General features: G+C 37.8%; 1 protein-coding gene across 1 annotated transcript in view; it reads right to left on the bottom strand.

Moving 5' to 3' along the window:
* The window catches only part of MACROD2 (mono-ADP ribosylhydrolase 2), a 2149518-nt gene that overhangs the window by 877716 nt on the left and 1247244 nt on the right, over window positions 1–24558 (bottom strand). The window contains exon 6 of the mRNA XM_065919545.1: window positions 23578–23699. Coding sequence (XP_065775617.1) covers window positions 23578–23699 — 122 coding nt within the window. The remainder of the gene's footprint in view (window positions 1–23577; window positions 23700–24558) is intronic.

The raw sequence follows: 24558 nt of genomic DNA, 5'->3' as shown, positions 1-24558 counted from the left end.
TTTAAATAAACAGAACTTTGGATATTGTATTCTGCCCTAATTTGATTACCTGACCCCTACTCCTTATTTCAGAAACCTACAATCTTTCCTGTTTTCTTTCCAAATCAAAATTAAAATTCCAATCCCTGCCCTCCCTTACCCAAATGCCTTTGGTTCTCACAAAGCAGGAAATTTTCTCAGCTTCTGTGGGAAAAATTGTTTCTCACAATCACTTTAAAATAATGATCAGGTCTTGATACTTACAAACAAAGCTCTCATAAATTAATCATTCATTTATTCTTCCCAAACTCATTCCACAAATATTTACTGACTGTTTGCTATGCGTCTGGCAATATGCTCAATTATGGATGCTAGTCATGAGTAAGATAGAGCCTACCCTCATGGAACTTGTGATTTAGGGAAGAAAAAGAAAATATTCAAATAATCACACAAATATCAATGTAAAATGTTTCCCTGAAGAAGATGTATAGATGAAGAGGGCAGATAACCCAAGTGAAAGGGGAGTGAAGACTAAGACAGAGAGGGTGGAATATGCAAAGGTCCTGTGGCATATGCAAAGATCTCATGACATAAGATGCTTCAAACATAAACAAGAAGGAAAAGGGTCAAGGTTTGTTCTTATATTCTTACATTCATTCTTGCTTTTACTTTCATCCTTTGATTCACTCACCATTTTGGAAGAAACTATAGTACCATGTTAGGCACTCATGAAATCAACCATACATTAAATTAGCGTGGTCCCAATGGAACCAGCCAGGTGCTTGATGCAGATGCAGTGGCGCTCATGGAAGTCATGGACTCGGGTGGCAGGCAAGCGGCTCTCCTGCGGGGTAGGCATACATGGCGCCCCGCATGCAGTACAAAGGTGCTACGGCGACACGGGGGCACCTGAGTCCCGCCCGGGGCAAAGCGCCAGTTCCGGGGCACTCGTTCTAGAAGTGTCCCTGAAGCCGAGTGAGGGAGGGCTGGTTAAAGGGGCTGAGGGACCAAGAAAGAAGGGAGGAAATCATGCTATGGCATAACCACCTGATGAGCTTCTCAGGCCTTTATAGATTTGCACTTTATAGATTTTCTTCCTTCCCACCTTCTTTCTTGACTCCCTCATGGTGCTTTATGGAAAAATACCCCTCCTCCAATAAATTCTTTGAACCCAGATACTTGTCTTAGAGTCTGCTTTAGCGAGAAAATAATCTAAGAAAGATATGAGAAAGATTAGGGAGGTCTAACGTGCTGCAGTAGATGACTCACTGGGAGGAGACGAGTGAGGCAGAGAAATCTAGAAGCGTACCTCGATTTCTGGCTGTATCTCAGGGTTGATGTCGGTGACACTCACAAAGGTGCTGGCTAGAGAAGTTCAAGCAGGTTATCCTAGACACACACAATGGAACTTTTCATCAGTAGTTGGATATTTAGTTATGGCAGTCAAGAGAAAGAGCTTTGCTGCAGCTATGATTTGGGAATCAAGGACATGTAAGCAGGTAACTGAAGTCTCGACATCACCAAAGTGTTAGGATTTGACTGATATGAGGAAGGAAGGACACACTGCTGTCTAAGCAGAGCAGAGGGTGAACGAGTGAGACCGCAGAGGGCTTAGGCCAGAGAGGTGGCCACAAAGATGGCTAAGAAGGGATGGCTAAGTAGGAAGGAAGAGAAAGAGGAGAAAGTTGTTGTGAAAACTAAGAAAGGCAAGTCTTTTTTTTTTTTTTTTCCTGTTAAACAATGATTTTATTGCTTTAGTACTGGTAACAAGTACTGCAGCAGTTCTCTTTAGATAAGGGCAAAAAGGGCAGGAAGATTGAGGGATTATCACACCTGGGAAGTTGCCAAAAGCAGCCCAGAGGAAGAGTTTGGAGGATATGCATCAAGGTGGCCTAGAGGCAGAAATGAATTGACCTCAATTCTGACTCTGCCTGGAGCCCGAGATGAGCTCACATCCTTCCTCACTTAAACAAGAAAGCCACAGTCTGTGAGGCCCTCAGAGGGAGGTGCCTGAAGTCCATTCAGTAGCCTGCAGACTTTGCTTTGGGTTCCAAAGAGAATTTTTTTTTAAGTCTCATCAGAGCTCTTCTGGTATCATCTGAGCAGTCCCCACAGGCAGGTACTATGTCCAGGGATGCAGAGATACGGAGATGAACAAAGTGAAACTTCTGTCCATCAGGGATCTTTGGTCTAGCAGGGCAGCTATCATACACCTGGTACTCACATGTAAAGTAGAGAGTGACGGATCCCAGAGAAACGCTCCATTTTCTACAGCTCTCCTGTGCCTTCCATTCTTTAAAACAAATTCTTCTTTGTGAGTTTATAACTGTCATAAAGCTGTACATGGAGGGTGTCCTGAGTGGAATTAGCTGTCTGGGCGACTTTTTCCAGGACTGGGCATAAAGATGATTTTCATGCAAACCCTTTGTATGCACTTGCAAACACTGAGGCTCATGTTCTTGTCTATGTAGTAGATTTCTGTGTGTGACTGAGAGTTTATAAAGAGTTTATAGAATTTTCCAGTTGTATTTGTTACTTACAACAATCCTGTGACAAAGGCAGGGCAGGGTTTTTAAAAATTATTTTCTTTATTCCTATACCATAAAATTCACTTTCTTAAACTATGTAATTCAATGTTATTTTATTTTATTTTGCTTTTTTTTTTTTAGCATTTTCACAGAGTTGGGCAAGGATTATAATCATCTAATTTCAGAACATTTTCATCTCTCCAAAAAGAAGCTACGTATCCAATAGAAGTTACTCCTCATTCCTGCCTCATCCACCTCCAAACTCTGTCAACCTTTACTCTTCTCCCCATCTCTATGGATTTGCCTATTCTGGACATTTCAAGGCTTCCCTTGCATTTCAACTGGTAAAGAATCGGCCTGTCCCTCCGGGCAGGAGACCCTGGTCTAATTCCTGAGTTGGGAAGATTCCCTAGAGAAGGGATAGGCTACCCAGTCCAGGGTTCTTGGGCTTCCCTGGTGATTTGCATGGTAAAGAACCCACCTGCAATGCAGAAGACCTGGGGAAGATCCCCGGAGGAGGGCATGGCAACCCACTCAGTATTCTTGCCTGGAGAATCCCATGGACAGAGGAGCCTGGCGGGCTGTAGTCCATGGGTCCATACCCATCAGAAGCTACTCCTCATTCCTGCCTCATCTCCTACCCTCAGACCCTGGCAACCATTAATCTTCTCTCCATCTCAATGGATTTGCCTGTTTTGGACATTTCATGTAAGTGGGATCACAAGATGCGGCACTTAGTGACTGACTTCTGTCATTTAGCACAGCATTTTCTATGTCCAGCCATACTGCAACTGGCATTAGTAATTCATTCATTTTAGTGTTGAATAATATTCCATTGTCAGTGGTGTCTGACACTTTGCAACCCTTTGGACTGTAGCTCACCGGGCTCCTCTGTCCTTGGGATTTTCGAGGCAAGAACACTGGAGTGGTTGCCATTCCCTTCTCCAGGGGATGTTCCCGACCCAGGGATGGAACCCACGGCTCTTGCATGTCCTGCATTGCAGGAGGGTGCTTTCCCCGCTGGGCCATCGGGGAGGCCCGCTCCACTGTATGGATGGACCATATGTGTTTATCCTTTCATTAACTGATGGACATTTGGGCTGTTTCCACTTTGGGGCTATTATAAACCATGCCACTATGATCACTAGTGTACAAGTTTTCATATGAACATATGTTTTCAATTTTCTTAGATAGATACTCAGGAGTGGAATGGCTGGGTCACATAGCAACTCTGTGTATAACTTTTGAGGAACTGTCAGACTCTTTTTCCATATCAAATGTGTCATTTTACATTCTCACTGCAATGTATGAGGTTTCCAATTTCTTCACATGCTCACCAGTACTTTTCTTTTATCCATTGATATGATTCAAGACACATTTTATTACCCCCATTTCACAGATAGAAAAGCATGGTGCTACACAGCAATTAACTAGAAAATCCAGGGCTCAAATAACATTTTTCAAATTCTTAGACCAGATTTCTTCCTGTGACACACAAAGTCATTTTGAAACCACTTATGTGTTATAAAGGCATAGAATAATGCTCTTAGAAAGTAGGGTGTGATAACTCAGGAAGTGTATGGATTTTACAACACACATCTACTCACAGATGCACATGTGTGTGAATACTACACACACATTCACATCCATGGATGTGTGCCCACCCACTGTGTTACTGGTTTAAAAATGGACTCAACAGAATACCAATGTGCTAATAGCAATGGGCAGCTTTCAAAGAAGCTGAACTTAAATTACAGTGACAACTTTGATGCTGAGAGAAGATGATTTGTTAGTATTAAAATTTTGTCTTTGAAGTTCTTCAGGTCGATTAAGGGTGTGATTCTAGCTTGTGGTTCTTAAGACCTGGACACTTCTACTCATGCCATCGGATCCGGGTTATTCTAGAAAGCAGCAGAGTATTGTCTAAAGCTGAAGCAACCGAGTTTTTAAATTTCTTAAATTGTCACAAAGCACAGTATCTTTAAAGTTTCTTTAGTGTATAGGTCCTTAGAAAAATACATATTTGAAACTTACTTTGATTACTATTTCAGACAAATCTGTCAAAATTAGAAATGCTGTCGTACAGCTTGTGTGAACAGAAAAGTAAAATTGATAGTGTCTGGCCCCTGAATTAGTCCTTGACAATTTTTAATGGAGATAATATAAATATATTTTGAGTGTCACAACAGCATCCCCTCACTTGTCATAGGAAATGGACTAATATATTTTCTTGTTTAACACCAAAGAAGGGTGTTGATGGAATATGTCAGAGCCCTCACACCAAATGAAAATTTCTAGGCTGGGAGAAATCAACTTCACAAGACAGTGAAGACTGCATTTTGAGAGCTTCCCCCTTTCTATTGAAATAAAAACAATCAAATGTGAAAAACAAGTGAAGGCATGACATAAACATGGGATTGTTCATTTCAGATGCTTATTCGTCTTGTTTCACACTAGCATTATCACAGTGAACAGCTGGAACACATCTCTAAGTAATTTATAGCAAGTCTATGATATTATATTTTGGTGATAATGTCACAGGTATATAATATTAGGGAGAGTTCTGCTGAATTTGATTTTAAATAATTCTCCTAAGTAATGGTTTACTGTATTCAAATATGTGCTGGTTGAAAACATGGGTTTCCCTGGTGGCTCAGCTATAAAGAATTCACCAGTAATGCAAGCAATGAGGTTCAACCCCTGGGTCAAGAAGATCCCATAGAAAAGGAAACGCAATCCACTCCAGGATTCTTGCCTGGGAAATCCCATGGACAGAGGAGCCTGGCAGGCTACAGTCCCTGGGGTCATGGAAGAGACACAATTTAGTGATTAAGCAACCACAACAATTGGAAACATTGACAAGTGTGTGCTTCCTTTGTATCTGTTGCCTGATGCATTTGATTTTTAGTTACACAGAGGAAGAAACGTTTGCACAGCTTTCTCTGCATTGTTGAGAAGAAGGTTTCTAACTATCTGTAATTTTTAAAATATATTATATGGCAATTGAGTTAGTTAGAATTCCAAATAACAAAATAAAATCAGAACCTCAGATTTCTTTAGATTTTTTGTAAAGAAAAACTGTCAGAATGCCTTTCTCTAGGAATGTTATGCCTTTCTGTCCAAAAAAACAGTAACTTCTGCAACGATGCACATAAAATTGTAGGAAGAGGAGAAAGTGTCTGCCCAGTCAGTCACGTAAGTCAGACCAATCTGGGCATCAGTGAGACATCAAACCAACAAGCACTGCACGCCTCAAAGCCTTTCACGCCTCAAGATCCCACTGAAAATCCTCGTTCAGTATGCTGGCTTACCGGATACACAAACCATCACTTACACACAGAGTGACCAGATTCTGCCTTTGTGCCACTGGTAAATAAGCAGTAATAAGAATATCTTAATACTGATAATATATCTTTGATCTAATGCTTATAGCATGAAGGTAACTCATAGATGTTACAGAAGAAAAGAAAGAAGTTTTCCTCCAAAGAATAAATACCATATGGCACTGGAAGAAAGCTAGCCTTCCTGTCTCTCTGACTTTGACCTACAAATACCCATGAATAGATATGACTGGAGTAGTGGCAATTACAGATAATCAGATACACAACTATTTATAAAATTTAGAACAGAAAATATCGACAGAGCCCCTACTCTTCGCTGAAAGGCATTACCAAGAACCCTTAGTTTATGCAAACGGTGCAGAGCTATTTCTTCAATTTTTCCAAAGAGGAAACTGAATTCAAATGTAGTTCGTTACATTGCATATGGTTTGCAGCACTGTGGTAGGCTCTTGTGTGTTAGATTGTGAGGTATGTAGATTCACACTCATTTTAAAATAATGTAACTGCTCTACAAGCAGTTGTGGTCATTTCTACAAGGTCTGAGAGGCCCTCTCTGCCTGTTCTCTTAACGCTGGATCAGCCTATGGGCAGAGAAGCACGTGCCCAGCCCACAATGGCAAAGCAGAGCCCCAGAAGCTGTGCGTTTCCCATTAGGGCATCTGTGTGAGACAGTTTGCTTATGACAGTTCAATTTAAAGAGAAAACGACGGCTATAATTGAGGGAAAATCAGAGCATTATTGGGTTTCCTTGCAACTTTTTTCACTCCCCAGCATAGCTTTCATTTTTAAATATATTTACCATGTCTGGAACCTCTAAAGGCTCTATTCATGAAATTTTTTTTCTACAGTTGGGAACACTTACAAGGTTGTTAAATAGTTTTACCAATTGTATCTATGATTCCTAAAAAACAAAGATGTATATACCATATGCACACAATATATATGCTATATACATAGTATTTCATATATGAACATATATACTATATATCATATAATGTATATATGATATACATATATACATACACACATACATATATAGTATTAAAATACATATGTAACCAAAATCTGTAGTAACTGACAAACAAGTGTAGCCCCATATCCATGTTGTTTGATATTTTTTATTTATGCTAAGAATAAGACAAAAACAAAATAACAAGGATATGTATCAAAACTTTGACTCACTTGTCAATATGTTAGCAGCTTCTTTGTTGAATAGAATAATGGTTTTCAAATACTGGAAAAATAGTTCTGTGATTTCTTGTGGTTTTCACAATGTAACAGCTATAGATACAACACATTTGATCTGCTTTATTAACATTTTTCATCACTTTCTTAAGTCAAGACAATTGATAAAACAATAAACAAAGCCCCAAGTTATACATTTGCTGATTTCTGCAGTGTAAATACTCTCACCCTGGCCAATTTAAAGTGACTTATGCAATGTCACTGAACGCAGAATTGGGAAGAGATGTAAGGCAGCCACTGTCATACAGCATTTCTACCATTCAGTTATCATAGACAGAAATAAACCCAAGATTATAGACAATAGTCAAATGTAATAAAGTACTTAAGAGTGATATGTGTCAAAATATAAAATCCAATTTTTATATAATTTGTTTTTAATATAGGCTATGTTTCAACCATTGGCTTATAAAATTCATGGACTTGTATCGATTCTTACAAGACACTATAAGCCAGTCCTACTGCAGGTATATAGATAATTTAAGATATGTCTATATTGACCTATGTGTGCATGTATGTATGTGAGTGTATATGTTTTTCCTGCAAATGTGCCAAATTGCCAAGCAAAATAACTAAAGGAACTGAAGGAAATGAAAGAGCACAGACTGAAAGAGGGTTGTGCCAATTCAGCCAATAAAGGGAGCCTCCACTGTGATCCCACCATCTAAACATGGACCAAAATGATTCTGTGACTGAACAGTAAACATAATCCTCAGCCTGCTATCCTTTTCATTTACATCCCCAAGAGACGCAAAATATTCTGCTTCAATTCTTATTTTACTAGAGCCATTAGGTTTAAAAATCCTTGGGCTTTGAAGCAAGCCAAAGCTCTGGTTGAGAGCCTCAATTCTATTCACAAAGGGGAAATGGGGGGAGGGATAAACTAGGAGTTTGCAATTAACACACACACTACTATGTATACTATATAAAAAATAGACGACCAATGAGGACCTACAGTATAGCACAGGAAACTATACTCAATGTTTTGTAATAACCTATAAAGGAAAGTAATTTGAAAAGATTGTATATATATGGATATGCTTTATATATATATGCTATTGAACTGTGGTGTTGGAGAAGACTCTTGAGAGTCCCTTGAACTGCACGGAGATCCAACCAGTCCATCCTAAAGGAAATCAGTCCTGAATACTCATTGGAAGGACTGATGCTGAAGCTGAAACTCCAATACTTTGGCCACCTCATGCAAAGAACTGACTCATTGGAAAAGACCCTGATGCTGGGAAAGATTGAAGGCAAGAAGAGAAGGGGATGACAGAGGATGAAATGGTTGGATGACATCACCGACCTGATGGACATGAACTTGAGCAAGCTTCATGGGTTGGTGACAGACAGGGAAGCCTGGCGTGCTGCAGTCCAAGGGGTCGAAAAGAGTCAGACACGAGTGAGCAACTGAACTGAAATTTTATATATATATATATATATATATATATATATAAAATCTGAATCACTTTGCTGTATATACCTGACCTGAAACTAATACAACATTGCAAATCAATTGGATTCCAATAAAAAACAAACAAAATAAACAAAAAGAGCTCTAATTTGTATTGACGTTTGGTGTGATGGACACCGTGAAGTATCACTGAGGACAGAAGTTGGCAATCCCCGCAGATAGCCCCTCCAGGAATTGCTCCTGATTGAGGAAGGTGACTTACCCCAAGATCATGCCCTTTCCTGGATATAGTCTGCAACCAATGACTAATTGTCATGGTTAAAGCTTTAGGCTTTTCGTACCAACCTGCAGGCTTCCCAAGTGGTGGAGAGGTAAAGAATCTGCCTGTCCATGCAGGAAACAGAAGAGATGCAGGTTCAATCCCTGGGTCATGAAGATGTCCTGGAGTAGGAAATGGCAACCCGCTCCAGTGTTCTTGCCTGGAAAATTACTGTATTGTTGCCTGCCTTCCTCCTGTGACCCATTTTACCTCCATTCCCTTCCGTGGAGGTCTGTCACAAAGCCACTTCCCTATTAACCTCCTGCACACGACATGCCATTCTAGAGAGCTTCATGGGGCCACAACCCACAAGAATTGGTAAAGCGACTGTGGAATAGCAAAACCCATAAACAAATATCTTTAATTAAAATGAAAAACACTGTGGGCTCTATGAGTTTCTCATTATTTTTACATTTTTTAATAATGTAGAATTATTTCTCATTTCTAGGTCATTTCTTAGAGACCACAAGTATGAACTAAATGAATATGCTTTCATATAGTATTTTAAAACATATTACATTTACTTTTAAACAGTTAAAGAATAAATATCAATTCTTCATAGATTCTTTCAAAAAACTGAAAAGGGGTAACACTTAACTTATTCTATGACACCCTTACCAGACAGGTCATTACAATAAAGGCAAACTACAGACTAAGATCTCTCATGAATACAGATTGCAAAACTCCTCAAAACTATTAGGAAAATAAATTCAACAATACATAAAAATAATTAAATTTATTCAAAAATGGCAAGGTTTATTTAATATTCAAAAACAAGTCATGTAATATACCATAAAAAATAGAAAGTAAACAAACTTAGCTTCTCTTTGTCTTTCTTGACCTTGACAAGTATTTTGAAGAGTATTGATTCGTTATTTCTCTGAACATGCTTCCTTTAGAATTTACCTGATGATTTCTTGCAAGTGAACTAAGGTTATGTTTTTAGCAAGAATATCACAGCAAATGAAGAAGTGCTCTCTTTATTCCATCATATCAAGAGGCTCATGATTTTGATATGTCTTATCACTGATAGTTAATCTTGATCAACTGCTTAAGGTGGTATCTGATGCGTTTCTCCACTATAAAGTTAATATCTTTTCTTTAATATTTAATACAAGTCTTGAGGGATCTAATTATAGTTTTGTTGATGGAAAAAAATAATAGAGCTTAGCTTTTTGCATTAAGCATGGACCTGATGGAGAAATGGTTCTATTTTAAGGCGTAGAATATGTCACTTATTCTTTACTCAGACTGCTGACCACACTCTTACACAAGACCTCCATCTCCCCATGGTATCAAAACATTCCAAGAAATTTCAAGCATTTGGTACAGATTCTAGCTCTTCCATTTTAGTAGGGAAATATCCTTAGTACATAACTTTTACAAAGAGTCATTTCTGGATTTTCATTGTTTTGAAGACCTTCTGTAGTGGCTTGTCTCAACTGTTCCTCCAGACAGATTTCTGATCAATTATCAGATGTCCAACAAACCTGATCTGCAGAAAGAGCTCTTGTGCCCTCTTTATAGGGTCAGTCATGTAACCATTTATCTTTATAAATGTATTAATATGTTAACTGAGAGCTCTATTATTACCATTTCATAGAACCACCATTTGGTGGATCTATACTCAGTTCTCTTGCCTTCTGAGCTTCTCAAAGATTCAGGAATCATAAAAGTAAGGTAAAAAAAAAAAATAGAATGATGGTGAGATAATTTCTCTGAAATACAATAACAATGAAAGCTGCAGCATCTAGAAATGTTGTGAAATCATTTAATAGTGAAAATTACTACTAGTAGAATGCAAGCTCCATGAGGGCCAACGTATCCCAACAACTTGGAACGGTGATTGAAACATGTCTGTTGCTCGATACATGTGTGGTGGACAAATCACCATTAATAAACCTTACCAGGTAGTCCCCTAAGCTTTCTATAAACATTGTTTCATTTTAGCTTCATGGAAACCCTAGGATGTATATACTGATATCATGAATCACTGTTTTTTATATTTTTTAAACATCCAAGTTTGTTTTATTATAGAACATTTCAAACAGGCACAAAAAATAGAGAAAAGAGTACAGAGTGGACCCTCCATATCTGTAAGAACCTGTGGAGATGGGCGGCCAACAGTACTAGGTCATTTTATATCAGGGACTTGAGCATCCTTGAGTTCCGGTGTCTGTGGGGGTCTTGGAACCAACCCCTTGAGGATATGGTAGGATGTCTATAATAAACACCCATAGAACCATCTATTTCTGTTACAGTAATCAGTTATTAATATGTGTCATCTCTTGTATTTATAGTATTATTCAAGAATATTCTATTCCTCTGCAGAAGAAAAAATATATGGAATGTATGAAACTCATGTAGTGAGTAATGATAAAAACGAAGAAGGTAGATTTTGAGATACAGGTATGATTCACAGAATGTCACATACTTTTCTAAGTTAATAAACTCTAAGACATGACCAGTGACAGAAGGGATGAAACAAACAAAAGTGTCATCTCTAAACAGAAAGAGACAATAAGACCAAGTCATGAGCAGGAATCATGCCAGCTCTAGGGTAGCATCACCTCTAGTGATATGAGCTCTAAAGTTACTTTCAATTTGTGGTACCCATCATGGTCTCACTTTGCACTACATCTGCTCTGACTTAGAAATACAGATGCTGTCCATCAACTAACGGATGAGCCAGCGCCAGCAGGCGCCCTTGTCCCTGTGTGTTTATGATGGAGCAGGTGTGTGCTGTTGGCCCCAGATACTCGCCATCTGCTATGTCTCCTGCTCAAACTTCAACTCCAGCCTTCATATCCAGACTGGAACAGAAAAGGCTGAGTTGGCAGAGAGAGAAGACATGGAAACACAGCATAACCACAAATAATATAGGTGGTCCTTCCACACTTTGTCACTCGGCCCAAATGCATTAAACTACCCCCTCTCTGTCCCCTAGTTTATTTTCCCTCAATTGAAAAAACTATGTCGCTCATGATGCCTAGTTTGGACTGTAAGCTTTTCTGTTGTGTAGCCTTTAGGATAGCTTGCAGCAAGGAAACTCCCCAAACAATGGACTCAAAAGAAATGAAAAGACTGCACTAAAGTTATTCAGCTAAAATATCAGCGATTAATATACTCCTCTATGTAAGCCCTAATTATACCCACAACACTATACCATTTTCATGAAACACCGTCCAAGCAGAATTTCACCCTTTAGACATTTTACAAGTGAGTGTGGGTGTGTGTGTGTGTGCATGCGCGTGCGTGCACTTTAAAAACAAAGATAGCTAGGGTGTAACTTAAACCCAATCTGTAACAAGTCTTCTATTTAAAAAAAAAAAAAATCCTCTTTGCAACTCTATTGAATTGTACATAAACAAGTCTAGAGAGCTTTCTCGATACTGAGAAATTTATTTTTATTTTAAAATTTTATTGGTTTTATTTGTTTTGCTGTTTTAGTATCTCAGTTGAACAGCTCAAGAATAGCTTAGATTCCACTCACTGAAATTGCTCTTATAAAAAGAAAATATCTGAACATTTGCAAGAAAAAGAAATGCACAGTTCAAAGCCATTGCCTTTGCTCTACGCTATTAGCTCTCTAGATGTATGAAAAAATTGCCCGTTGTTCAAACCAAATGGCAGGCCCGGGCCTCTGCGGTCCATGTTTTGAATTGACTATTTCCTCATGATACAGTGATCTAATAACTGTTTCTCAGGTCTGGGAAAAATAAAACACTCAAGACAAAAGCTTGCACTACAAATCTGCTTACTGTTTCCATACAAATTTCACTACAATATACTTTCTTTGACAGTGTCCTTGGCTAGTATTTCCTCTGAAAGACACTGTTATAGAAACTAGTAATGATATTCCTGAGAACGTTCTCTAGTCTGATAAAAGAACTGAAAATTGTTAAGTTGACAAATCCAGCCAAATTGATGTATTTTATACTTTCACTTGTAAACATATTTTCTTTGGTCTTTGCTGATAGATTTACATATGCAGAATGCAAAAATGACTAACGATAAGTCTTTCAACATTGTGAAAATTGCTCAGTCTGTCTGACTCTGAGACCCCCATGGGCTGTAGCCTGCCAGGCTCCTCTGTCCTTGGAATTCTCCAGGCAAGAATACTGGAGTGGGTATTCCTTCCCTTCTCCAGGGGATCTTCCTGACCTAGGGACTGAACCCAGGTCAACTGCATTGCAGGCAGATTCTTTACTGTCTGAGTCACCAGGAGGAGATGAAACAAAAAGTTACAGATAGTCGTATAGAAAGGACTGATATTGAAAGACTGTTGAAGAAAACATAAGATAACATATTGCCTAAAATTTTTAAAGAAGATAATTTGAAAGAATTCTTATATTGGAATAAAACCAAAAGCAGCCTCATAATCAAATGACTCTGACAAAACGCATCTCCTAACTGATGAATGATTTTACATACATGCAACTTTAAGGTGGTCGACTTTTTTGCAGTTTGCATGATGAATCAAAATTTGGTGTTATGAAATGTTGAGAACAAATTCAACCTAGGTGACATTATATTGTGATACTATTTATCCACTACTGAAGTGTTAACACTCACTTCCATAATTCTATGCATTTCAGAGAATTTCACACTCTCATTAACTACCATCTTTATAACATCTACATCACACTATACTTAAGAAGAAGAAATTTGGATGGCTGACTTCAAGAATAAGTCTTCAGACAGCTTGTGTCTAGCACAGTAATCTATCAGGCCTGGGGCTCAGCTGCCCACAGATATAACCTGCTTGAGAACGTGACTCTTGGCTACCTTCCTTTCTCACTTTTTTTTCTCTCTGACAGTGCTTCCCATTTTCCTCCTAAGTAAAGTATTTGTACACAAACACTTCTCTCAGGGTCTGCTTCCAAGGGAACCCCAATAAAGAAATGCATCAATTTTCAAAATCAACACAATGAGTGTGATATGAAAGTGAGTGTAATATGAAAGAGATATAAAAGGAAAGTGACAGTAAAATTCTGTTTTTTCAACATGTAAAGACTCTGGTACAATTACATATTGCCTAACGCAGCATGTAAGGAATCAAGCAACATACAATGAGTAGTCCACTGGTTGCTTCCCTACCTGGAATCATCCTCCAGAGAACATTTGCAGATGCAGACTCAAACAGGTGGGATGTATTGCCCACCATAAGTGCCACTGTCATCATGACTGATTGGTTTTCTCTGGGAAAATTCTCGGGAAACTAAGCACAAACATCCCTTAACTTCCACGGTAGACCAGTAATATACTAAGAGTAAAAAGACTGTTTTTACGTACACTGTTGTTTATAAACAGGTATCCACTTACATTACTGTCCAGCAAAACATGATCTCACTGGATGCCTGGTCAGCCCACATGCTGCAGCATCCCTGACCTGCATCCCGGACAGTGTGATTGCCCAAAACCACCCTCACAAAATGCTCCCTACAAGACAGTACTATTGAGGACCATTTAGAGTGAGAGAGAGTGGGGCAGGGAAGAGAGACATAAAGCAGCAGAGAAAAGGAAAAAGGAATGGGACAATGGGTAAAGCCACTGGATTTAGAATTCCTTATTTCAAATCCCACCTCCGTTCGCTGTTGGAGGTGAGACTTTAGATACTTTACTTATTGTCCTTTTGGCTCATATTGCCCATCTGTAAAGCGCAAGAAACCACAGACCCTAACTCAGGATTGCTCTGTGATTAAATTAGTAAAACACAGTGTCTGCCACAAAGTGAAAAACTACTAGCTATTCTAATTGTATTTTGTGGCTAAATGACTGGTCTCTTTCTTCTAACGCCAATCATTGCTCTGCTGTGGCCACTGGAAGATACAAGTTGATCATATATGAACATATGAGTTTGGGTGCATAACAAGTCTCCCAAGCGTGATCTGTGAATTGACGATCACCCCGTGCTTTCCCGCCTCTTCGTCTCTGCTGGCCACCCTTGGTCACCAGCAACAATAACCAGATGAGAATATTATTCCATCTTTTGTACCCCTCTTCCCAATTGGGACATCTCCTAAGAGGTGAGTGTAGGGAAGAAAGAGGAAGGAAACATTCTGGTTTAGCCGCCCCCCACCCTCCTTGGCAAAATCAAAGGAAACACAGGGAGTCAGCTAGAGAATCTGAATAACAAACAAAGCATAGAAACGCAGGGCTGTAAACTGTAAAGTGAAGCACAGATGTAAAGTCGCTTTCCTTCTTGGTGTTTATTAATAGTAACGCCAGTTAGACAGCTGCCGGAACCCCAGATAGGAAACTCACAGACACTCAGCATCATCCTTTTCAAATGAGAGGACCGAAAACCAAGACTAGATGTTGTCTAAAAACACGAGAAGGCCAGGCTGACGGCACTGCAGAAGAGGGTGCTTTGAGAGGAAGAGTGGGCTGGGAAAATTGCGATATCAAGTTAGTTGGATGAGCGGAGGTAACAAATTAAAGGGTCAGTTTTTTAAGGCTGAAGAAGTCTTCTTGAAGAAAGGACTGCATTGATTGATGTGGCCTGTAATGGAAACTCAGATAATGAAATAAAACCAGCATTTAAGAATTTCAGACTGAGAACTCATTGCCATGGCAACCCTCTCAGAAGGGAACTTGTAAAAGAAAATAAGATTCACTTGACTACGCCTTAAAATGAAAACCTATACTACAGTGAAACAATTAAATGCAGAATTCCAAAACTGCTTATTGCCACAGTGCCTAGAGGTATAGTAGGTCTGGCAGCTCTTCCACTAGAATTCTCAAAATTTATTGACTCATAGAGGGAACATCGTCTAGCTTTGAGGAATCTCTGTTGGCGTTGGATGTTTCCTACCAGTGAAGATTTGCAATTGTTTTCATCCTATAAATCATCTAGAACCACGCTCATATGTAAACCACAGTGGTATATACCATTCAAACAAGTAAGTAACTTTAGTCTGCCCATAATCACAGAAAACTACCAAATTCATACATCAATTATTAGTTAGACTTCATGGGAAAATCATTTTTAGCCTAAGTAGAATCTGTTTTATATTTGCATCATAATCCTTTTCATAAAAACATCTATTTTTAATTACATGTTTTCACTCAAAGAAGGCTTCCCAGGTAATGCTAGTGGTAAAGAATCCATCTGCAAATGCAGGAGACACTGGTTCAATCACCGGGTCGGGAAGATCCCCTGGAGGCGGGCATGGCAACCGACTCCTGTGTTCTTGCCTGGAGAATCTCATAGACAGAGGAGCCTGGAGGGCTACAGTCCATAGGATCTCAAAGAGGCAGACACGACTGAAGTGACTTGGTACGCACACATTCAAGGAATGTCAAAGTGGATACACTGTATTTTGTCAGTTAAAACACATTTTCTTAAATACCTAATATCATTGACAAACATGAATCTATGCCTTTTAACTGATGCTGAGAGAAGAAATCAGTTTCTGAATGGCAAGGACTAGGTTCCTCAAATTGAACCTGGTAGTAAAACAATTTGCCACTGAGGAATTTAAAATAATATTTTAAAAATAGAGAGAGAGAGGTTAAGAATAAGATAAAAACCCTTATATTTCTATGCTCAGTTAAACAAAAACAGTAAAAGCCCCACACAACAAATAAGATGATGTGTATGCTATTTTAATAACTCTACATCAACATCTAACTCTACATGAGATAATGGATACAGTATTATAACTTCTATTTACCGGCACTTTTTACCTAGAATTTTTTACTTCCTGCTTTCAACCCCATCTCCACCCTTGAGGTGTCACCAAGATTTTCATCAATGTAAACAACTTCCATTTGTATATTTCATCTAATACATATTCAAAAGGATATTCTGTATATGTTCAATCCTCCTCCAGTCCCCACAACATCCTTCTAATTTTCTCAGGACATAACCTTTTCCTAGAAAGCAAAATCATTTAGTTGTTTGCCTTCATGAGCAATTGACTGTTCATTTCTCAAGTCACATGTATCAGAATACTGTGGTTCAGAGGGCCCAGACTTGGCCACTGGACATTTAGAGACAGTGACAGCCCAACCGCTTACATAAATTATATCATAAGATGTGCTGTGCTAAGTCACTTGCGTCGTGTCTGACGTTGTGCAACCCCATGAACTATAGCCCGCCAGGCTCCTCTGTCCATGGGATTCTCCAGGCAAGAATACTGGAGTGGATTGCCATTCCCTTCTCCCAGGATCTTCCCAACCCAGAGACTGAACTGGCGAGTCTTATATCTAACCTGCATTGGCAGGTGCTTCTTTACCACTAGCGTCACCTGGGAAGCCCATCATAAGATGTAAAGGAATTTAATTATGTTCTGTTGCTTTGGCAGCAACACAAAATGACTTTTAACAAAATATTTAAGAAGAATTTTTTTTTTCATGTTGAGTCCTGAGAGATTTACTTTCTGGAGTAGCTATCCATTCTTAAACAGTTAAAAGCCAACTTGTGTAAAGACAACCAAATATTCGTAACTAAAAATGAGTGAAACACTGATTAAAAAAAGAATAATGTGGTTCTAAGACTTGGATCTATTTTTTTGATACCCATCTTTACCTTGCACTGAGAAGATCTGAATCCATGACTTTTCATTCATTTTTTTTTCCTTATGCCTATTGCCAGGTCATCCTATTTCTAATTATCCACCACACTGAGCATTACACTTTATGCCTATCTTGGAATCAACATTCTCAAGGTTGTCAAGAATGTATACAAAAGTAAATTTGCATGTATTTGAATTTTGCCCAAGGGGAATTTATGTTTGGAGGAAAATAACTGAATATTTGAAATAATTTGGAAGGAATAAGGTACTTTATGGTAAGACTGAAATGAAAATCATGTTTAAATCCTAAATTTAAACATTCTTTGGTATTAATAAAGCTGCATTAATTAATAATCTGCCACTGTAAAAAGAACCATTAGATTTATTGATTAATTTATTTTTATTCTTTTACAACCTAAAGCAAACATGTGGGTACATATTGAAAAAGAACTGTATATTGAAAAAAATAATGGATAGAGGAGAGAAATTTCAGAAAATTTTATCTCCTAAATTAACAACACGAATATTAGAGAATTCCTTGGCAGTCCAGTGGTTAAGACTGTGCTTCCACTGCAGCGGGCATGCATTCAATCCCTGATGGGGGATCTAAATAAATAAAAGGAATACTATTCTTTCACAGCAAAAAAATTGTATCCACAAATGTAATATTAAGCACATAACTAACTTATTTCTAGACTGTTTTAAGTAACCATCACTTTTCCTTCTTCTCTGTTTAAAAGTATCTCCTTTAAGCAAAACTGAAAGGTAAGTCCAATTCTTTGCACCTCACTTTGTTTTTTGCTTCTTCCAACCTCCCTCCAGACTACCTTTTAATTCTCTTCCTTCAGGCCGAGGAGTTTAGTACTTTTATCATCCTCTAATTTATCCTGCCAAATGAAAAGTAATTTGATAAATTTCCTCAAATTAAGGTATTAGGAAATTAATTATCTGCTGATCTCATGAGTATTTGCATTTTAAAGGAAAATTGCAGGGAAAGAACAATGCCTGACCATCCTAAATTACTCATTAATTATGGAATTTCAAGTTTCCCTGAGAAGATATTTAAAAGTGATGAGAAAATTAGAGAATACTCTCAAATCATACAATGGACATGGTGACCAGGTCTATTTATTTTTCTGGATTGTCAGAAGATTGAGACAAATTATACATGTTGAGACAAAATATACATATTGAGGCAAACATACATCCTGCAGGTCTTAGGTGATACCTAAAATGTCTTGGAACACAATATTATTATTATCAATCTTATTATTGATTAAATAAATAAACGATCATGTTATTTGGTTTACTGCCAGTAAAATTTTGAAAAATATATTTCTTTCAATAAATTAGAGTAGAGAAGACATCTCTGACCCTCTGCTATGATCCCAAAGCCTTTGTTTTAAGAAACTTGGTACCATCAAATATTTCACTTATTCATTTCTAATCTGACACAGTAAAATGTTTATGCATGATTTTGCAAAACTCTACAGCTGAGGAGGTTGTCAGTTCTAAATAGCACCACCCAGAGAAAATGAGACGCCCAGAAGACAGGGACTCTGAATGCAGGTCGCTAAGATTTTGAGCTTATTTGTAGCTGCAGCACAGCCTAGCTGATCCAGACCAGTAGAATAATATATTCTATTTAAGACACTTGTTGCCTTATAGGCACTTTGTTATATATTTTGTTCCTCCTTATTCATTTTCATAGCTTTATTTTGAAACAACACATAGTGGAAGAAACTGTAATCATGTATGAGAACTTTAAAGTTAAAAATTAGTTTACAAAGTTAAGATAGCTACACGTGGTGACAAAATTAGTGCAATGTAATTCAATTCAGTGTATCTACTGAGCCATAAAGGTCTGTGGCATGTTCTGTGCTGTCAATACAATGTGAGTTGGTAATATTAACACTGATATTATTTATGATTATGAATAAGATGATACTAATAGCTATTAACAATGTTAGTACTTTCAGTTGTCTAAATACAGTGCTATGAGCTAACTGGCCTCTGTCTGTCCCAAGTACCTGGCACAGAGCTCCTGAAGCCTTTATAATTTCTGAGGTGGCAAGAACACTGGGAGCACCCCTTGTTCTAATATTCGCCCTTGACTCCATGCCTGACACAGGGCTCCTAAAACCCTGGCAAACTCTAAGTGATGAGAGCATTAGGAGCATCTGTTGTTCTCATGAGTTGACTCGGAGTGGGCTTCTGGATGAACTGTGGATGGAGGCTGCTCACCAGAACCAAGACATGATCAGAAACTTGGGATTTCCATTCCTATCTCTTATCCTCCAGACAGGGGAGACCGGCTGGAAATGGAGTTAATGATTGATGTGCCTATATTCCCGGTTGGCACTAGTGGTCAAGAACCCGCCTGACAATGCAAGAGACATGGGTTTGATCCCTGGGTCGGGAAGATCCCCTGGAGGAGGGAATGGCCACCCACTCCAGTATCCTCGCCTGGAGAATCCCACAGACAGAGGAGACTGGCAGGCAACAGTCCCTGGGGTCTCACAGAGTCAGAACGACTGAAGCGACTTAGCACGCATGTGCCTATGAGTAAGTCTCCATAATATCCCAATAGTGCAAGTTTGGGGAGCCTCCCACTGGGTGCACACACTGATCAGCAGGGTAATAACGCACCCCAACCACACGGGGGCAGAAGCTCCTGCACTCCGGACCCACCCAGACCTAGTCCTATGTATCTCTTCATCTGGCTGTTCAGCTGAATCCTTTATCATATACTCTGATAAACTGGTAGATGCATATAAGTGTCTCCCTGAGTCCTGTGATCTGCTCTAGAAAATTAACTGAACCCAAGCAGACGGTTGGATCATTGGACCTTCCAGTCTATGGCCAGTAGATCAGAAGCATGGGGGATACCCTGAGCTTGTGACTACTGGCATTTTAAGCTCACATGTGTGTGTGTTTGTGTGTGTGTGTGTGTGTGTGTGTGTGTGTGTGCGCGCATGCGCGCGTGCGCAGGGCGGGGGAGGGGCAGCAGTCTTATGGGACCTGGTGCTTAATTAATCTATGGGGTCTGACACCATCTCCAGGAGGAAGGAAAAACTGAGATTCTCCTTTGCAAATATACTAACTGAATACTTCATGCTGATTTATTTCTGTATGAAAATATCAAGAAATGATATGATGATGTCTAGAGGTCTGGTCTTCAGAATATCAAGGTACAAATGTTCTCAATCTCTTAAACTTGCCAAATTATAAGCTAGGAAAATATCTTACACTTAAAATAACATTACCAAATACTTTTATAGAGAACTATACTTTCCAGTTACCTTACATCCATTATTTCAACTAATCCTCACAATAGCCTCTGATGTAGACAGTAATGATTTACTGATTCTTTGCATACGGAAACTGAGGCTACAAAATATTGATGTGACTTTTCCATGGTCACACTAAGATGATCTGATAAATGAGTTTATGAGAAATTTTCTTTGATATGCATATAAATAAACTGAAGTTAACTTTATTTTCCAGCTTGCTAACCAGGATTTTTATATCAAACATTTCTCTCCACCTATAGTAATGTCTATAATGTAGAAACTTGTTCAATAAAAGACGTATCCAGTCATGATAACTTTTCTAAAAAGTTTCCATTTCCCCCCATATGACAACAATTTGATGACATTAGCATCATTAGTTTTTTAATGATGGTCAAGAACATGACACTCAATATAAAGTAGAAAGTTCCATTTCCTTCTTCAAGAAAAGAAAGAAAGTCAGCTACCACAGAGAACATTAGGGAGGTTGTGTGAGATACTAAAAATAGAGTTACCAGGTCCAGTGGGATCCAACAATCCCACTCTTGGGCATATGTCCTAAGAAAACCATGATTTGAAAAGATGCATGCACCCCAGTGTTCATATGTGGTTTATAATAACAATGACAGGGAAACAGCCCAAGTATCTGCCACCAGATGAGCAGATAAAGGAGATGCAGTATGTGCACATGATGGAATATTACTCAGCCATTAAAAAGGATGGAATCACGCCATCTGCAGTAACATGGACAGACAGTTTATCATACTAAGTGAAGAAAGTCAGGCAGAGAAAGACAAGTACCTTATAATATCTCTTACATGTGAAGGTCTAAAAAATATGATACAAAGAAATTTATTTATAAAACAGAAACAGACTCAGACACAGAAAGCAAACTTTTGTTACCAAAGGGGTGGGATAAGTCAGGAGTTTGAGATTAAGAGGTATGCACTATTATATATAAAAGAAACAACAAGGTCTTATTGTATAGTACAGGGAACTATATTCAAAATCTTGCAATAACTCATAACAGAAAACAATCTAAAACAATATATATATATATGTATATATATATGTATATATATATATATATATGGATCACTTTGTTGTTAACCTAAAACTAGCACAACATTGAAAATTGATATATTTCAATTAAAAAAAGAAAAAAAAGGGAGGAAAATAATTTTTTCTTTTTAAAAGAGACAAGATATTTGATGGCAACTCCAGTCAACCCATGCAAGAATGTAGTGATTAATTTAGCTGGACATTTTCCTTCATATTTTGCTGATATTTCCCATCTCCATTTTTATTTACTAATATTGGAATAACTTCACTTAAGTGCCACCACCTGATAATCTTATCCAAGTAACATGCAATTAACCCCTCAAAATCATCATCAAATGCATCAACGTAGACCTAATTCCAGTATCAGGACAACTAGGGTATCACACTGTAGGGTATCCGAAAAGTTAATTTAACTTAGTCCATGATTCTTTCACTGTTTACTTTGCAGTATCAAGTAAAGTAACACAGATGTGATTATTTTAAGGTCATAATAGTTAAGAGATGTTTAGTTTTCCTGTTGAAAGGATGAGTGCTATTTATATACTGTCTCTAATGGACTAGTCTCTTCTTACTGGTTTCAAGGAAATTACTAGAGATGCCAGTGAATTGGTTAGTAAATTCACTTCAGGTCTCAGGGATCATATTTCCCAAGTTGGAAACTTTTATACATATCCATTTTTCCAAGCATTTCAGCCCTATTTGCCTCTTTTAGTCAAGAAGCTATATTATTGACAAAATATTAATTATTCCCAGAATGTTTGCGCCTGTTTTGATTGTTGTTATTTTCATGTAGAGAACAAAATGAGTCAACTGGTTTGGTAGCTTGCTGTGCATCATTCTCTTTGAACTTCAACTTTCTCCTCTCAGATAGAATAGGGTCTTATTAATTCATTTGCAAAGAGAAACATTTTTTTAAATCAAAGGATGAAATGAAATATCTAGCTCTGTTAGCAAGTAGGAAACGATGTAAAAGGCAGCATAATTGGCCTGAAACAGTCTTCTTATTTTAAGCAAACCCACTAATGTACATTGGAAAAGGCCCTTTATAATCATAATAATTCACAAAAAGTACAGAGACCATCCAGTGTTATCTAAATGTGTCTGACTCTCAATGCTCCTCATGCAAATAATAAAATCACCACAAAACCACCACTTCTGAGAACTCGCAAGCAGTGCTGATCCATTCAGCCTGTTAGGAAGGCAAGTGTTTATCTTCCTGCCCCATGATTTGAGCAAGGTTATCATCTATATGAAAAACCCAAGGGATTCTGCCCCAATTAACTTACTATTGTGTATTTACACTCTCATTTTTCTCATAGTTTTATTTTCCTGGTGTAATTGAGATGTAATAAATGTAGGGCATGTTACAAAATAAAAGCAGGTGAACAAACACCTCCAAACCCAGCTAAAGGAGACTCCCTTTCATCTCAGCCTACTGCTAAGGGAAAAGATTGGATCCACATTTTCTGAACTCTCCCACCTAAATGGGTAAAATGTAGAAGGGATGTGGCATATCCAACTACAGAGCATTAATTTAGGACGACCAAAATCAACCTAAAAGAATAACATCTTTCAAGCTAAAACACACACACATTCATGAACATTTTCTTCAAAAGATAATGACAACAGGGAGAAAATAAATTAGATGTGATGATTCCAGTTCTGGGATACTATCATTTTAAATTCAAAATAATTAAGCAATTATGTCAGACATACAAAAAAGTTGAATCATGATAACCAATAGGCTGTCTCAACTTCCTAAGCCGGTTAAACTTAGTTTTCTGAATAATAGAAATTATTTTCTATCTTCATTGTGGACAAGATTGATTTTCAGCATATATAGGCTGAAAAAGAATAAGAAATAGCATAAAAGTACTTACAACTGATCGGATGTTATTTTCTTTCACCAGTTTCAGAGATGATTTATAGCAATTTGCAAGGTCTTCCTTGTGGGAACCATTAATATGGCCTCTGGCTATTGGCCCTACAGTGTGGATGACATCTGCAAACGCAAAAGGAAGGAAAAATAGGGTAAATGAGAAATTTTTTGCTTTTCACATAACTCTTGCTTTATTTATTTTAGGTATTTGTTTTAGAGTTTAGAGACAAGCTAAGAAATATTGATGATGCAAATGCTTCTCTGGTAAAATATTTTAAATAGCATAGCTTTTTAAAGTAGGCAATATTCCAGGAAGGTGATAATTATGAAAAGGAATCCCCTACCAGTAAATTGTTCCATTGTTATTGGTCAGATCCAAGCATAACAAATTATAATATAAGATATGAATAATTGGCACACTGGCAAAAGAGAAATCCTCAGTAGGAGATAAACTGAGAAATAATTGCCTACAAAATGAGCATTCTGAATTGACATGGGAAGGAAGAACCAATGTTACACATCACCTTGTATATAAGATAATAGTGTCAGACATCGTAAAAAACTATAAAGTTAAAGGCAAGTTTCTGAAAAAGTAAAAATATAAAATAATAATAATTCTAAAAGTAATCATTTTTAAACACCCATATCAATTTACAATGCAATCTACCAATGCTCACACACATCAGATATGCTGGGGATATCTGGTTCTTAATAACTCCCTAACTTCAAGTTTTCATTATAGTAAATCTCAAAAATCAATGTGTACCTCTCAACCTCTATTTATATTTAAAATACAATATTTAATGTTCTTGCTTTTGCATATAAAACCAGCCAGTCTGGCACACATAAACATTTAAATTTAGGAATTTAATGAAATAGAACTGTCTTCATTTTAAGTCAATAAAGATAGTAAGAAAAAAACTAAATTTTAATCCAAATTACTTGAAAAGGCCTTTATTACTCCTGCTTCCCAGTCTTATCT

Source organism: Muntiacus reevesi, chromosome 2, assembly GCF_963930625.1.
Source record: "Muntiacus reevesi chromosome 2, mMunRee1.1, whole genome shotgun sequence".
Lineage (NCBI taxonomy): Eukaryota > Metazoa > Chordata > Mammalia > Artiodactyla > Cervidae > Muntiacus > Muntiacus reevesi.
The sequence above is the reverse complement of the archived record's forward strand: the minus strand, read 5'-3'. Positions and strand labels throughout refer to the sequence as shown.